Source organism: Stenella coeruleoalba (genome assembly GCF_951394435.1).
Source record: "Stenella coeruleoalba genome assembly, chromosome: 10".
NCBI classification, from domain to species: domain Eukaryota; kingdom Metazoa; phylum Chordata; class Mammalia; order Artiodactyla; family Delphinidae; genus Stenella; species Stenella coeruleoalba.
In genome coordinates this window covers 65,727,942-65,743,716 of record NC_137156.1, presented here as the reverse complement: position 1 = coordinate 65,743,716, position 15,775 = coordinate 65,727,942, and the positions used below count along the sequence as shown (strand labels likewise).

The following is a 15,775-nucleotide window of genomic DNA, read 5'->3' as shown; positions in this document are numbered from 1 at the left end:
CCGCCGCTTTCCCCCCTTGGTGTCCATACGTTTGTTCTCTACATCTGTGTCTCAATTTCTACCCTGCAAACCGGTTCATCTGTACCATTTTCTAGGTTCCACATATATGCATTAATGTATGATATTTGTTTTTTTCTTTCTGACTCACTTCACTCTGTATGACAGTCCCTAGATCCATCCACGTCTCTACAAATGACCCAATTTCATTCCTTTTTATGGCTGAGTAATATTCCATTGTATATATGTACCACATCTTCTTCATCCATTCGTCTGTCGATGGGCATTTCGGTTGCTTCCATGACCTGGCTATTGTAAATAGTCCAGCAGCTTTTTATTACGGGCGTTTTATTGCTTCCTCTCTGGGCACCTCCTGTGTGCTGGTTCTTGGCTTGAGCCTGGAAGGACTGACACTGGTCAGTCCACACATTGTCCTGGGCTCTTTTGTTTTGTTTTAAAATGGCATTTGTATACGATACTCCATGCTGTGCGTGTGTGTGTATCCTGAATGACATGAGGGAAATCTTACTTTATAGCCTGTACAATAATCCATACTCTGCTGTAGTATTTCCATAGCACAGAAGACAAAAAGACACATTAGAAAAGACATATAGTTAATATTTCTGTGTTTATTTTTATGGCATAAACTGGATGGATGGACGATGGGTGGGTGGAAAAGACGTGTGATAGCTTTTTCCAAATGTGAGGCTGCCCCTGCTTAGTTTTCCCAGGGTGCCTGCTCTTCCCAGCTGGGAGAGGCCCTGTGGCCCAGGAAATGCCCTCTCCCTGACACAGGGCTGATCCCTGGGCCTGATGTGGGTGATGTGATGACTGCGGTGTCTCCCTAGGGCGTCTGTGAGGAAATGACCTACGAGGAAATTCAGGATCATTATCCACTGGAATTTGCCCTGCGAGACCAGGACAAGTACCGGTACCGGTACCCCAAGGGGGAGGTAGGTGGGATATGGGGGCTTAATCCCAGCCACCTGCTGCCTGCCTGGGAGGACCGCCTGTGACTGAGGGCCCCGAGGGGCTCTGCAGAGGCTCCGTGGGCAGCAGGAGGGGCCTGGCCTCAGAGGTAGGCAGGCTGGGTGTGTGTGTCACCTCCACCACTTCTCAGCCGTGGCCCAGGCTGCAGGCCCCTCCTTGGGTGGTGGGTGAGCAGTGCTGCCCAGGAATCCCAACCCTGAGGCCTACTGGAGCCTTGTTTCCCATCACTCCCCATCTTTACTTTCCCCATCCCTGGGCGTGTCATAGGGTGACCCCATCCTCCCTGCGGCTCCAGACACCATCCCTAGCCCTGAATCCAGACCTAGGGATTCATTTTCCCCAGGTGAGTCGTGACTACCATAAGTCACCTGCACTGTCACCTCCCCTCAGACTGGCTCTCGCCTCAGCCCAGGCCCCGGGTAGAAACAGTGTCACCTTTTTTTTTTTTTTGCGGTATGCGGGCCTCTCACTGTTGTGGCCTCTCCCGTTGCGGAGCACAGGCTCCGGACACACAGGCTCAGCGGCTATGGCTCACGGGCCCAGCCGCTCCGCGGCATGTGGGATCCTCCTGGACCAGGGCACGAACCCGTGTCCCCTGCATCGGCAGGTGGACTCTCAACCACTGCGCCACCAGGGAAGCCCCCAGTGTCACCTTTGACTCATGTATCTCCCAATTCTAGGACGTGACCTGGGGAGGTGGCCAAATAAAAATACCTCCCACAGACGCACAGGTTTGCGTACACACATACACGTACACATGTCGAAACCCCCCGCCCAAATGCCAGGCTCACAGGTGCCTATGCTGTGCTGTCCTCGGGAATAGGACAGCTTCGGGTAGCATTGATATTTCCCCACATCATACTGTGAGGGAGAACCCAGATTTAGAACCAAACCAGATAACAGTAAAAAGAAACAAAGCAGCTGGCTGCTCAAACTTGAGAATACAGGGGGGAAATTGGTAGGGAAGGTAGTTGCCAAAAGAAGCAACCTAGGCTTTCCCCAGAAATACCAGGGGCTGGCACAAGTCATGTTGGTATTACTCCCAACCAAATCATGGGGCAAACTCAGCTCCAAGCTTGAGGCCTTTTTTTTTTTTCCTGAAGGACGGCTCACTGTGTGCAAACAGGGGTGAACCCCCAGGGCTGGGTCTCCCAGTGAAAAGCTCTAGACCTGCCAGTCACCGGGGTTGGTCCAAGGGCTCCCTCACGGCACCCAGGGGAGGTACAGGGCAGGCAGACTGTGAGGGTCCTTCCTGGGAGCTCAGGCATTCTGACAGGTTGCACTCTGGGAAGTTTGGGAGGTTTTTGCTTCCCCTTCCTACAAGCCTCGTTCTGTGTACTCCACGTGCGGCGGGTAGGAAGGGAGCCGTGTCTTCTCCACCTGTCATCAGTTGCCAGCATGTGAATTCCAGCAGCTGAGGGTTCAGCAAAGGGCCCCAGGAAGGGCATGGAGGTGGCCCCTTGGACGCAGCCTAAGCCCCAGCCCTGCCCTCTCGGTCCTACTGGGACCTAGCCCTGGGATAGGGGAGGTGATCCCTTTGTCAGACTGCCAGTCCTCACCAACCTCCCAGAATGGTGAGGAGTTCAGGAGAAGGTAGCCCACTACCCAGAAGGTCTCCATCCCTACCCCCAGAGCTGGGTTGAGGGATGCTTCCCACTTGCCCTTGCAGTCCTATGAGGACCTGGTCCAGCGACTCGAGCCTGTCATCATGGAGCTGGAGCGGCAAGAGAACGTGCTGGTCATCTGCCACCAGGCTGTGATGCGCTGCCTCCTGGCCTACTTCCTTGACAAGGCAGCAGGTGCGGACGCTGCCCCTGGGGAGGTGGGATGTGTGTGTGAGAGAGATCGAAGGGGACTGTCACCTGGGCATCCCTGGCGCCAACCCTCTCCGCCTGTGTCCACAGAACAGCTGCCTTACCTCAAGTGTCCGCTGCACACGGTCCTGAAGCTGACCCCCGTGGCTTATGGTAAAGAAGCTTCCCGCATGCTGACCTGGTTGCCAGACTGGCTGTCTGCAGGGTTCTGTGGTTTTCTGCAAACCCCTCCCTTGAAAATTTCATTAGAGGCTCATTCCTCCTCCTTCCATCCCACCACCTTTCCCAATTTGCTATAAAATGTTTTTTGTTTTAATTCCTGTGGCCACAGGAAGCCTCCCCAGTGATCCTTCCTTAACCATCACCCACCCACATGAGGGTCTTTTCTACTGGTTTCTCCAAAATCCCCCAGAAAACCCCACGGCCCCAGGACCCGGACCTGAAAATATGCGCCTCTGCCTTGGGCTCTGCCAGCAGAGGCCTCACGCAACTTCCTAACCTCCTGGGTCCCGACCCCTCCCCTTCAACACTGGACGAGGCACTCTCACATGGTTGTGCCCTCGGGACGATAACTGTATAGCTCAGTGGCAGCTGAAGTCATCCCAGTGCATGTTAATCGCCTCGTCCCCCTTTGCACTGAGCGCCTGGCACCATGGTGATCCCGCCTCGTGTGTGAGACAGGGCTGGGTGAGGGTCTGCTCAGTGTAGTGACCCCTCACTGTGCTAGGCTTGTTGCTTCTCAGACCGCCCTCAGCCCCCGAGGTGGGCCGCTCATCCTCACTGTGGCTCTGCCTGGTGCCCGGGCTCCTTGGCGAGCCTGCGCTGGGCAGTGGCCCAGAGGTTCGGGCCTGACACGCTGCCTAGTGCTTCCTCACGGGGCCTCCGGAGCTGCCCAAGGTGGGAGGACTGGAGTGAGGCTGAGGCGTCTGCTCAGCCCCACAGCACCGAAAGCCTCCTCCTGGGAGAAGCTTCTACCCCTGTGGCTCTGCTGCCTTTCAGGAGGGGGAATGGATTTGCATCTTCCCTTTGGCAGGTTGTAAAGTGGAGTCCATATTCCTGAATGTGGCGGCTGTGAACACGCACCGAGACAGGCCTCAGGTAGCAGCCGGGTCACTGCTGGGGTGGTGGGCACGTTCCTGGGGGTCCAGACACAGCAACCACCAGGGCCAGGCCCAGCTGGGGCATCTACTGAGTGAGCTTGAGTTCTCTGTCAGGGTGACGCTGTGGCCAGAACAGAGGCTAGAGGCCTACAGGGGGCAGGCGCTTCCATGTCCCACCAGCCCAGGCCTCATGAGCACCTGTCCAACCTGAGCACCTTTAAAAAGTAAAAATGAAAAATGTCCTGCTTTGTTGCGGAAAGGGCCATGCAGAGGCTGAGGGTGTCTCGGTGCTGCGTAGAGACCTTCCTGCGGAAGGACACGTCTCTGTTCTGTGTTCCCCCAGCGTTAAAGATAGAAGCTCCTTGAAGTGTTGCCCAGAAGCACTTCATGCCCGTGTGGGATCCTTCTGCCATCTTGGTTTCCTCTCCCACTGAGGCCAAGAGCAGGACCGCCCCTCTGGGCCCCATTCCCAGAGTCTGTTGCACCAGGAAGGCTCCTGGGACCTTAGTCATGCCTGCTGCCACCCACAATGGGACGTGTTGGGCCTTGGGTCCCTGCCCAGGGGGCAGGCCTTGGGCCCCACAGGCTGAGGTGTGTGGATGTGTCCTCCTGTTTCCTAAGGCTGCTTCCCCTCACCAGAACCAGTCATTGTGTAAACCTCTTCCCTGTTTGCCCTGAGAGTCCGATGAAGGCCCAGTCTGGCACACACAGGTCTCAGGGGTAGATGTCCCAACAGGCCCCTCGTACTGAGGAAAGCCCAGAAGGTGTTGGGCCCCCAGCACTGATGGGGTGATGGTGAAAGAGGCCCCTGGACCCAGCAAGCATCAGGGGCTGGTGCCCCGGTCCATTTGCAGGAGCCGACATGGCCATGGGGTAGTTGGCAGGCACCCTGCCTGCCTCTGGGTAGGCACTTCTGAGAGGCAAACTTCTGTTGGCCACAGGTTCCGGGATGGTTCCTTTTAAGGTGGGCAGGATCTCCAGGTCCTGGCCCATCCTTGGGGACAGGTTGTGGTGAGAAAGGGGCCCTTGGGAAGCCTGCCCCCAGTGAGAATTGTACCTGCCCCTACAATTCCAGTGGCCAGCCCTGTGAACTCAGGAGTGTGGCCATAGCGGACATGATTCCCTCCCTGCAGATCTGGGCTGTGGCCCAGGTCATTGGTGACCTACTCCATTGGGCCACCAAGATCAGGGATCACATAGTCTTACAGAATTGAGGGGAGTCTCTGACCCCCATCCCTTAGGCCTGAGATGCCCTGAACTCAGCCGGCTGTGGACAGAACTGGGCTCTGTCCCAGTTCTGAGGCAGGGGAGGGGTGCTGTTCAGGAGGTGCAGGGGGCCTGGTGCCCCAGCTCTCAGACACAGGAGGTGTCCGCAGCCTGCCGGGGCCATATCTGACACCTGTCCACCGACACACCGACATAGCCGGGAGGAGGGCACCCTCAGGAGCTGGTCCCCTTCCCAGCCAGCTGTTTCTCCCCACCTGACCCAGACCTGAGGCAGGAGGCGGGGATGGCCTCACTCTGGGTAATGCCTGACCTGCCTGCAAGGAGCAAGCAGGAACCGGAGGTGTCCTCCATCCCTCACCTTTTTTCTGGTGTTTGTCACCCACCACGTGTCAAGAGGCTCTTGACGCCTGGCTCTTAGGAAAGGTCGGGGTCTAAGTCCTGTGACCGGGGCTCCTCGGGGTGAGGATGTGAGTCCAGCGGCTATAGCGATGCGCAAAGCGGGTAGTGGTGACTGTCTGTCCTTGGCAAATGGTCAGCGTTCTGTGTGTTTAATTTTGTGCAGAATGTAGACATCTCTCGGCCTCCGGAGGAAGCCCTTGTCACGGTCCCTGCTCACCAGTGACCGTGTGTCGTCCACTGCAACCCCCGGGCAGGTGTTGATCTCTGTGGACGAGGTCATTCCAGGCCCTCTGGTCTGTGTGACAGTCACCACACAGGAACACCCTCAAAGCCATGCATGGCTGGTGGCACCCAGAATCCCAGTCCCAGCCCACCTGTTTCCTTGTTGACAGTGTCAGGGTTGTATGCGGTGCCCAACCTGCTGCTAAAAACCACTTGGCCTGACTGCGTCTGCACCGGGCTGGTGAGAGGTTTCCCAGCCCCTGATCCTTCTGTTCTCTCTCACCGGCCTGGTGGGCTTCGTGAAGTGTGAAACCCAAAAATGTGAAACGGAAAGCACTTGCTGTGATGTTTCCACCCACTGAGGCCGAGCTGCCTGGGTAGACCTGGGGACCCCTGCCAGGGCTCTGCTACACTCTCTTTGGCCACTTCCTGAGCCAGAGGCAAGGTGTTCATGAGCTGCTGCTGCCTCAGTACGCGGGAAAGAGCCATCCCCGTCCTGCCTCACCAGGAACTGAAGAGCTTCCGCCAAGGCAGCCACCTCCACTGGCCAGACCCTTGAGTCTGTGCGTCTGCATTTGTGGACGCTCAGGAAAGCAGTGTGTTCACTTCAGCACATGGGAATGCACAGAAACATGCAGGGAGCGGGGTGTTTGCGATTACCCCTTCCCAATTATGCCTACACTGGAATACTCGTGGGAGCTGGCAGCCAAGGCCACCCCTCTCCAACTGCTCTCATGGTGCAACACGTAAAGAAAGATGTGAAGACGGGACAGTTGTAGGAGTCGCCCTTCCCAGTGCTTGAGGGAGAGGCTGCCCTCCCATCTTCCTCTCCCGGCCATGCCACTGGGCTACCTTGCCCGCCGCTGCCTGTGTCCACACAAGAGTATACACTGGTGGCAGGGACCTGCATTTGCTGTGAAGGATTCGGAAAAGCTTGCATGGTCCTGCAAAGCCTGTCCTGGCGTTTGTTGACCTCTACCCGCGGAACTAAGCACGGGAAAGCCCAGAGCTGGAGGCAGCCTCTGGCCAGGGCAGGAATTTCCCAGCTTCTGATTCTTGTACACAGGAGCCTGATGAAAATGACCTCGGGAAGCCTGCCATCTGTCACGCCCCTGAGTTCTTTTGGGCCCAGGGAGTTGGGCTGGGCCGCGGGTTCCGGCTCCATTTTGTAGCTGGGAGAACAGGCTGGCCAGCAAGTTGTGAGGCTGGGTGAGGAAGCGTGTGGATTTGTAGTTGGATGTGCTGCTGTCCACAGGTGGTGGTCCTTGGTGAAGTCAGGCCCGAGGATCCTGTGTCCCTGGCCCAGGCTGATGATCTCTCGGCCTCGAGTGCCACAGCAGTTATGGACAGACATGGGTGGAGAGATATCCAGGACAGAGCCGTGGCAGTACCCTCCTTCTGGACTTATCTCCTGTCAGAGCCCCAGGCCCCTTAGACCCAGGGCCAGAGGACCACGCTACTGCCTTTGGGATGTGGGGACTGCAGCCTTTGCTTCCATGTCCGCCAGAGTATTGGTGACTTTTGGTCATGCTCAGTTGTTGGCCATAGCAGGTCCCTTTGGTCAGCGGCACGTACATCTGGATGTCACCACCTCTCCAAGACCTCAGGCTGGCTGAGGTGAGACCAGCGAGGCCTTTTCTCTCTGTCCAGAGGGCAGCCAGGAGCTACTGGAGATGTATCACAAGGACTGGGATGGGGCAGAGGGAAGTGTGGGATCCCAGCAGGGCTCACCCGGAGCCGGCTCTGCATGGGCAGCCATCCAGCTGGCTGGCTGCCCGGTTGTAGCCAGGACGGTTGATGTGCTCCTGTTGCAGACATGTTTCCTGCTCGCCCTGGAATGGATGTTGTTGGATCTCAGCCACATATCACACTGTGTCCAACATTCTTTGCAATAAATACTTTTTTAAAAAAGAACAATCTAAGGTGTTGTGTGGCCAGCTCGCCACTGGTGAGGTTCTTTCCAGCGGCTCTGCAAACCCCTGTGCTGTGCTCCCTCCCAACAGGTCTGTATGGACCCTTGGTCCAGCTCCCACCCCCATGACTACCCATCCCTGGAGCAGAAACTGTCTTGCCCTGGAGTGAGCCCTGGGCAGGGCCCGGGTTTTCTCTGGGCTGACCAAGGTTGCTGGGCCCTCACCACTGAGACAGAAACAGACGTAGGGAGGGATCTGGGGTCCCTGGAAATGTGGGTCCCAAATACTGGCATCCCTGGAGAGGGGAACCAGAGGCTGGGTCGAGGATGGAGGGCCTGCATAAGGCTGTGGGTGGAGCGTGCTGGCTGATTCTCTGGTGTTCTTTGTTACTTGTGGCGTGGGGAAGGTGGTGACAAGAGACACCCTTTCCTATGCCTCAGAATTTTTTTTTCCTTTTGCATTTAAAAAAAATTTTATTGAAGTATAGTTGTTTTTTTAAAAAATAAATTTATTTATTTATTTATTTTTAATTTTGGCTGTGTTGGGTCTTTGTTGCTATGCGCAGGCTTTCTCTAGTTGCGGTGAGCAGGGGCTACTTTTCCTTGTGGTGCGTGGGCTTCTCATTGCCGTGGCTTCTCTTGGTGCAGATCACGGGCTCTAGGCGCACGGGCTTCAGTAGTTGTGGCACGTGGGCTCAGTAGTTGTGGCTCGCGGGCTCAGTAGTTGTGGCTCACGGGCTCTAGAGCACAAGCTCAGTAGTTGTGGTGCATGGGCTTAGTTGCTCCACAGCGTGTGGGATCTTCCCGGACCAGGGCTCAAACCCGTGTCCTATTGGAGTATAGTTGATTTACAATGTTGTGCTAGTTTCAGGTGTACAGCATAGTGATTCAGTTATACGTGTACACATGTATTCATTCTTTTTCAGATTCTTTTCCCATATAGGTGATCACAGAATACTGAGTAGAGTTCCCCATGCTATACAGTAGGTCCTTGTCATCTATTTTATATATAGTAGTATGTATATGTTAATCCGAAGCTTCTGATTTATCCCTCCTCCTCCCCGTGCCTCAGAATTTTGATGGACTTTTCTACACCTTCTGCCCTGGGGCTGGGGTGTTGCAGGGGTCTTCCTCCATGGACATAACATTGCTGGCATTTGCCTTTCCTAGTGTGTCAGGGCAGAGGGTGGCTGTGTCACAGTGGATGACAGGAACCCCTTGGGCTTCATCCCCAAGCTCAGAGTAGTATCAGCTATGACTGTCTTCCTGGTAGGTGAGGTTGGGGGACCGCTGAATGGTCCCCACCCTGTCTCCGGGCACAGAGTTCCTGGAGTGGATACCTGACCTCCTTAGAGGCTTCCTTGCACTTTCTGAAGAAGGTTTTGAAGATTTCAACAGCAAAGCAACAACAGAAGGAATGAAATATAACACTATCAGAATTTTTCTTCAGGTTCACTGTTCTACCACAACCTAGAAAGAGCGATTATATATGGTTAGGCTGAAGAATTTTGTAGCATTTTGGGTTGCTAGGAAACAGTGGCCATCAGGTAGGATCAGAGGATATTTGGATAGAATGAAATATTGTTACAAAGACATAGGTTTCAGCAACATTTGAATTATATTTATAATATGGTTGTATATTATATATTAATAAAATATAATTATCACCTGTAAAGGCGAGTTGCCATGTTTGGTTTAGACCAATCATTATTCATCCCCTGGGACTGGGCACATCGTTGTTTAAACAGAAACTGTTCTATTAAAAGTGGAAAATGGGGTAGACCAGAAGTGGTATCTGTCAAACCCTGGCTAATGGCCACAGGTCTCTTTGGGAAGGGTTGTGGGGAAAGTACCAGCATGAAGCTGGGCTGTCTTCACAGGGCCCACCTTAAAGGGCACCCACCCCACTTCCGTCAAGGGCCCCTGGGTTTGTGAACTGATCTTATCTGGAGAATTGGTGAGAGATCCTATCCTCTGCAGTCAGGTCTCTGGTGGTCAGCCCTCTAGTTCTTTTGTCATACACATCCAGTAGGGCTCTGCTGGCCTCCCCGTCAGTTTTTGTCTTAGGGGCCTGGTGATCCTGCCAAACATCCTGGTATCTGCATTGAAATCAAGGAGGCATTTCAACTATAGTGTCTCCAACCAGAATCTCTGACTCATGGACAGCTGTGACTATGGTACTTATGGGTCAAATTGTGTCCCCCAAATTAATACATTGAAGACCTAACCCCCGGTACCTCCTGATGTGACCTTATGTAGAAATAGGGTGGTTGCAGGTGTCATAAATTAAGATGAAGTCATACTGGAGTAGGGTGTGCCCCTAATCCAAAATTCCCCAGCAACTTCAGAGACAGCATGGATCCTGCTGACATCCTGGCTTCCAGCCTCCAGAACTATGAGACAGTAAGTTTCTGTTGTTTGAGCCGCTCAGGGTGTGGTACTTTGTTACAGCAGCCCTGGCAAATGGAAACTTCTCAGCGATGAACTTCCTAGGGCCTTGGTGAAGGACTATGTTCTGGGTCATCTCCAGGGACTCAGGGAGAAGGTGAGTTGTCCCTGATAAATTCAGTCCAACATTTATTTTGAATGAATGAGTGAATCTTCCTGAGGCCTTGGGTTCTCTCCTCTACATTACACCAGGGAGCATTTGGCATCTCAATTGCATTTAGTGAGACCCAGTTTTCATTTCAGCCAACCAAATAGACAGGCAGAACAACCCCCAGTAGCTTAAGCCTGCACATTGAATCCAAAGTTCCTGGCAAGCTCACCTGCATTGATGAAGTCCAACCTAACTAAGCTGATGTTCTTATCTCCATGGTCTAGGGCCTCGGTCTCCCCCACCACCCCACCGCATAGTGTGTATATTTTAGCTAATGTAAAATACCAAAGTCTTAAATTCTTTTGATACATAAGCCATCCCCTCTGGGTCTGACTTTGTAATAAGGTCTCCAGACATGCTGGTATCCATCTCTAGTTTCAGGAGTTGGGGAGGAGGGGCGTTAGAAGAGTTGACTCCCCTTGCAAAGTAACTCCCTCACGAGGTCTTATGGGAGGACACCTTGCTTCAGTGGGCAAGGGAGATAGAGAAGGGCTGGAGGTTGGTTGCAGTCTGATTCCTCTAATTCTTTCATATGCATCTTCATTTCACTTAATTCATTAACAACACATTAAGTGCCTACCATGGGCTAAGCAGGAGGAATATAGCAGTAAGCCCAGGGGCAAACTCCCTCCCTCACAGAGCTGACATTCTAGTGGTGGAAGACACAGTAAAGAGGTAAGTCGTGTATTACAGGGTGCTGGGACAGAGCCGAGGGCGTGGTTCAGGGTTGTATGAAGTCCTCACTGAGGAGGCGACCAATGTCCTGGATGTATTAAATACATTTTCAACTTACGATATTTTCAGCTTACAGGGGATTTATCAGTAACCCCATCGTAAGTCGTGGAAGATCTGTACCACACCACCAGTGATGGCTGCACTAGCTCTGTCTCCTCAGCCTGCTGGGGTTGCCAAAGGCTTTCCCTTCCTCCTGGCTGGATTTCCACTGCCTTTAACTCCAACCAGGCAAACGTCCACTCCGGATGCACCCCCATTTCCCTGGTCACCTGCTGACAACTTTATCCGTTGGAGGAAACTGACTCTGCCCAACATAATCAGAAATGGAATTTATGAAAGTGAACTTGTGTAGCTCCCAGAACCACCAAGGGCACAGGAGGACAAGACAAAGAGGCCATGCCCGAGTCACAGTTCTGCTTTGGCAGACACTGCATGCTGCTACCCGGCTGCTATGACCCCCACCACTGCAGAGGCTCTGGTCACCAGCCCACTAGGCACACTCCAGGGAAGGTATGTCTGACTCTAGGGAAGGTACATCTGATTCCAAGGAGGGTACATCTGATTGGCTGGGCCTCGGGCAAAGGAAGCTGGGAAGTGGATGTCTGGCATTTCTGCCTTCTGAAATGGAGGAAGGGAGCCCAGGTGCTGGTGAAGAGGAATGGCAGGAGAGCTGTTCTCTACTTAGCTCTCACACCTCTGGCCCTGTGGGTCAGTCCTGGGCTGATGCCACCCACCCCCTGCCACCCACACCGTGGGACACTGGGCTTTCTGAGCATCATTGGGTATTGCTTTGGCCCCATGCAGAGTTCCCATATGCAGCTTGACTGCCACATAAAGGTCCCAGCAGAAAATAGTCTTTTTAAAAAATATTTATTTATTTATTTGGTTGCACTGGGTCTTAGTTGCGGCAGGTGGGCTCCTTAGTTGCGGCTCACTGGCTCCCTAGTTGTGGCATGCGAACTCTTAGCTGCGCATGCATGTGGGATCTAGTTCCCTGACCAGGGATCGAACCTGGGACCCCTGCACTGGGAGTGCAGTCTTGGCCACTGAGCCACCAGGGAAGTCCCAGAAAAGAGTCATTATTAACACTGTGCGTATTTGAGGGGAGTCCAATAAAAGGGCCGTTTACAGAGCTGTGGGTGAATTCGGGTGGCAGCACCTGGGGCCAACATTGGGAGCACTTTCCTTCCCTAGGCCTTGTGGACTGAAGAAAAATGCACAACCTAAAAGTTGTGTGGGACCTTACTGAGGACTAAAGCCCAGAAGACAGCCTCTCAGAAAGCTCTGAGGAATTGCTCTGAAGAGATAAGGGAGGAGCCAGGATCTACAGGAGTTTTTTTGTGGGAAGAACAAAAACAAAAATATGTAGTTGAACACCAAGATTACCAATCACAAAGAACAGACATCTCAAGTTAATGTTTTTCTATGTATGGGAACATGCAAGGACCGGGGTTCATTGAAATTATTCCTTTGATATGCATCTTAACTATCTAGGGTCAGTATCCAAAGCACAGAACGCTTCCTGTTTTTCTCCATCCTGAATTCCCCTCAGGTGCACCATCCGTGGGTTGCTGCAGTGGCTAATGGCTTGATTCTTGTAGAACTGGGATAGCGGGCAACATTCTTTGTTCACAGGAAAGTCAGGCAACATTCCCTGTCCACAACCCACAGGGTCAAGGCCCAGGAGGGGAAGGGTTAGTGGAACCCGGTGGGACCCAACCCCCGACCCCCACTCCTGTTCAGTTTCTACTGTAATCTGTCTACCAGAGGGATCTCTTAAATCAGTCACTCCCTGGGGCTCTCAAGATAATTTCTCAGCATTATGGCCCTGAATGGAGGGACGGGCGAGCTGTGGCTGTGAGGGTGGAGCGGGTGGTGTTGGCGGTGGGATGTGGTGTGTCTGAAGGCCCACAGGAGCTTTGGGGAAGGAATAGGGAAGGAACAGCGCCATTCATGCACTCTCCTCCCACCCTCTGACGGATCTCCTGCAACTTAACTGCCTTCTGCTGACTAAGCCTGACGACTGACTACGAGAAGGGAGAAAGAGAAAGAGGGAACCCCAGGACAGAGTGGGATAGGGGGTGGATGTGGAGGGAAAAGTAGAAGACGGGCCTGGACAGGCATCTACTCTGGGCATCAGCACTAAGGTTGATGTGGTTGGTAGGGAGGCAGATGCACAGACAGCTATAGTCCAGCATAATGCGTGCTAGGGCAGTGGGAGTGGAGGGTGGGGTGGAACCCACAGAGGGGCCTGGGGAGGCTGACGCAGCCCATCCCCCAGGGGGAGTGGTTTCCGGGCTGGTGCTCAGGGGAAAGCGGTCAATGGGCTAAAGGAGATCCTTTTTGCCTTTTCCAGTTATTATCTAGCACCTGCTGTGTGCATGGCCCTGTGTTGGATACAGAAAACGTAGTCCCAGCCTCACTTAGCCCACGAAGTAGCAGAAGACACCCACATAACCCAAGGTTTGGTGCTGGGCTGGGGGTTCACAAGGGCTGTGGGAACACTAAGGGGAGCCCTACCCCAGACTTGGCATCTTGAGAGGCTTCCTGGAGGAGGAGGTGTTTAAGTTGGGAGCCAGAAAGGGTGGCGGAATTCACGTGGTGCGTGCTGAGAGCAAGGAAGCACAAGGAGCCCCATTCAGTGCTATGGGACTGAAATCAGGACTTTGTCTTAAGAGATACAGGGAGCCATTGCAGGGTTTAGAGCGAGGGGGTGTGACTGATTTGTACTCTAGGGAGATCCACACAGGAAGCATTGGGGGGAGCAGGTGAGTTCAGAGCTGGGTCAGTGGTGGGTAAACGAATGTTCTGGAGGTGAAAGTGGCAGAGCGTGGAGAGAGTTGGGCAGCATGCCTGGGTGACCAGGCAGAGATGGGGACAGAGGTTTGGGGACAGTGAGTTGCCCGTGGAAGCCGAGGAGGTCTTTGGAGATGGAGTTCTGGGAGTCCTCAGGGCAAGTATGGTGGTGGATGGGCGCAGACTCTCGGAGGCCAAAAGGGCTGGGAGGGAGGACAGGGCAGGGTCCACTGTGCCTTGGGTTGCTGGTGGGTGGTGAGCATGTGAGCAGTGGGGAGGGCCAGAGGGGAGGTGTGGGTGGGAGGTAAGGAAGGTGACAAACCTATGGTCCAGGACATCAGCACGCAGTGTGAGGGAGAAATACAGAGGGAGAGGGTGAGGACATAGGGGAGGGCCTGAGGTGCCACCGGCCTGGGACAGGACGACAAGAGGCACAGGGGGCTGTGCCCTGAGATAAAGTGTGAGCCTTTCAGGTAGGCCAGATGGGGAAGGGGCAGAATTTAAGGCAGGGTCTGCCTCAAGCCGGAGGGGAGGGCACCTACTGGAATGAAAGGGGGTGGGGCGGGGGCTGATAAGAAAGGTTGTCTGAGGGGGTGGAGCCAAGCACAAAGGTCCCCAGCTGCCGGCCCCTCGCCTGTGGCCTGGCATTGTTTTGCTGAGCTAGTCCAGCTGGTCTGGGTCCTTAAATGGACGTGGGACTCCTCAGTCTTGTTGAGACCCTGAAGTTTGGCACAGGGAGATTGGTTTCTGTCTGGGAGAAGCAGATTTCCTCAGGCAACCTGTGGAAGTGACAGTTTCCAGTTCACAGGCCTTGTTCACAAGGACCCCTGCCTGTTTCTTCCCCTCCCACCCCCCTCTCCCGGAACACACACATGGGCACATGCATGCTGGATGTGTGGCTGTGACTTACAAGCCGCTGGGTTTTCCTGGCCTCACCTCCTCCTGCACATGCACAGCTCTGGGTGGGTCCTGGAGCCACCACTATGCTCAACCATGAAGGTTTAACACAGGTGTCTTTGAGGTGTGGGAAGATGAGGGGGCATGAGGGAACCCAATACTGAAAATGTCAGGGAGGACTAGGCCAGGAGAGAAGCCCCTAGATGGGGATGAGAGGCCAAAGGCAGGTGATGGGAGGTGAGAAAGGACAGCTCTTAGCTGTAATGGCCTATATGGGAAAAGAATCTAAAAAAAAGTGGATATATGTATAACTGATTCACTTTGCTGTACACCTGAAACTAAAACAACATTGTAAATCAACTATACTCCAATACACATTTATTTATTTATTTAGGCCACGTGGCATGCGGCATCCTAGTTCCCTGACCAGGGATTGAACCCGCACCCCCTGCAGTGGAAGCATGGAGTCTTAACCCTTGGACAGCCAGGGAAGTCCCCCAGTAAAAATTAGAAGAAAAAAAAGGACAACTCTTAGGAGTTTGACTGGGGGCAGGGACTGAGTTATGAAGAGAAACCAAGTCTGTGGGAGGCGGAAGGCGGGGCACCCATGGTGTGGAACAGGCCTCAGAAGGTGGCTGGCGAGGTGGACATGGAGGGGAGTGTGTGGAAGCCACTGTGCGTGGGGAAGGGGGACCTGGGCGGTGTTCAGCTTCAGACTGTGGAGCTGAGGGGGCAGAGGCAGCCGGTTGGGATGAGGCTGGGCTGTGCCAGGGAGGGCCCCTCATCCTGCCTGGGGGCAGTCACCCCTCTGCCCCCACAGTGTGCCCAGCACAGCATGCTGAGTCTTGAGTCCCTCTGGCCAGTGGTAAGGGGGACCATGGAGGACCCAGGCCCAGAGGAGGACCCTAGCCTCCTAGGTCTGGGAAACTGCACTGAGGACATCCCGAGTTGTCTCCTTGGGCCTCACTCCTTGTTACGTGAAGCCCCCGCCCTCAGGTGAGAAACGTGGTGGCATGCCGGATGTACACACTGGCTCAGGGGCCTGGTTAGTGTGATACTTCATGTTTTCTGCCTTAAGTGTAATGAG

General features: G+C 54.0%; 1 protein-coding gene across 3 annotated transcripts in view; it reads left to right on the top strand.

Moving 5' to 3' along the window:
• The window catches only part of PFKFB4 (6-phosphofructo-2-kinase/fructose-2,6-biphosphatase 4), a 41,036-nt gene extending 32,900 nt beyond the window's left edge, over window positions 1–8,136 (top strand). The window contains exons 10-14 of one of the 3 annotated variants that reach the window (XM_079933805.1): window positions 846–950; window positions 2,657–2,786; window positions 2,892–2,954; window positions 3,835–3,899; window positions 5,691–8,136. In XM_079933805.1, the coding sequence (XP_079789931.1) occupies window positions 846–950; window positions 2,657–2,786; window positions 2,892–2,954; window positions 3,835–3,899; window positions 5,691–5,750 (423 nt within the window). In that variant the 3' untranslated portion in view covers window positions 5,751–8,136. Of the gene's footprint in view, window positions 1–845; window positions 951–2,656; window positions 2,787–2,891; window positions 2,955–3,834; window positions 5,663–5,690 lie in introns of those variants that run through there. The other 2 variants (XM_079933804.1, XM_079933803.1) reach the window with 2 other exon arrangements.
• The last annotated feature ends 7,639 nt before the right edge of the window (window positions 8,137–15,775 follow it).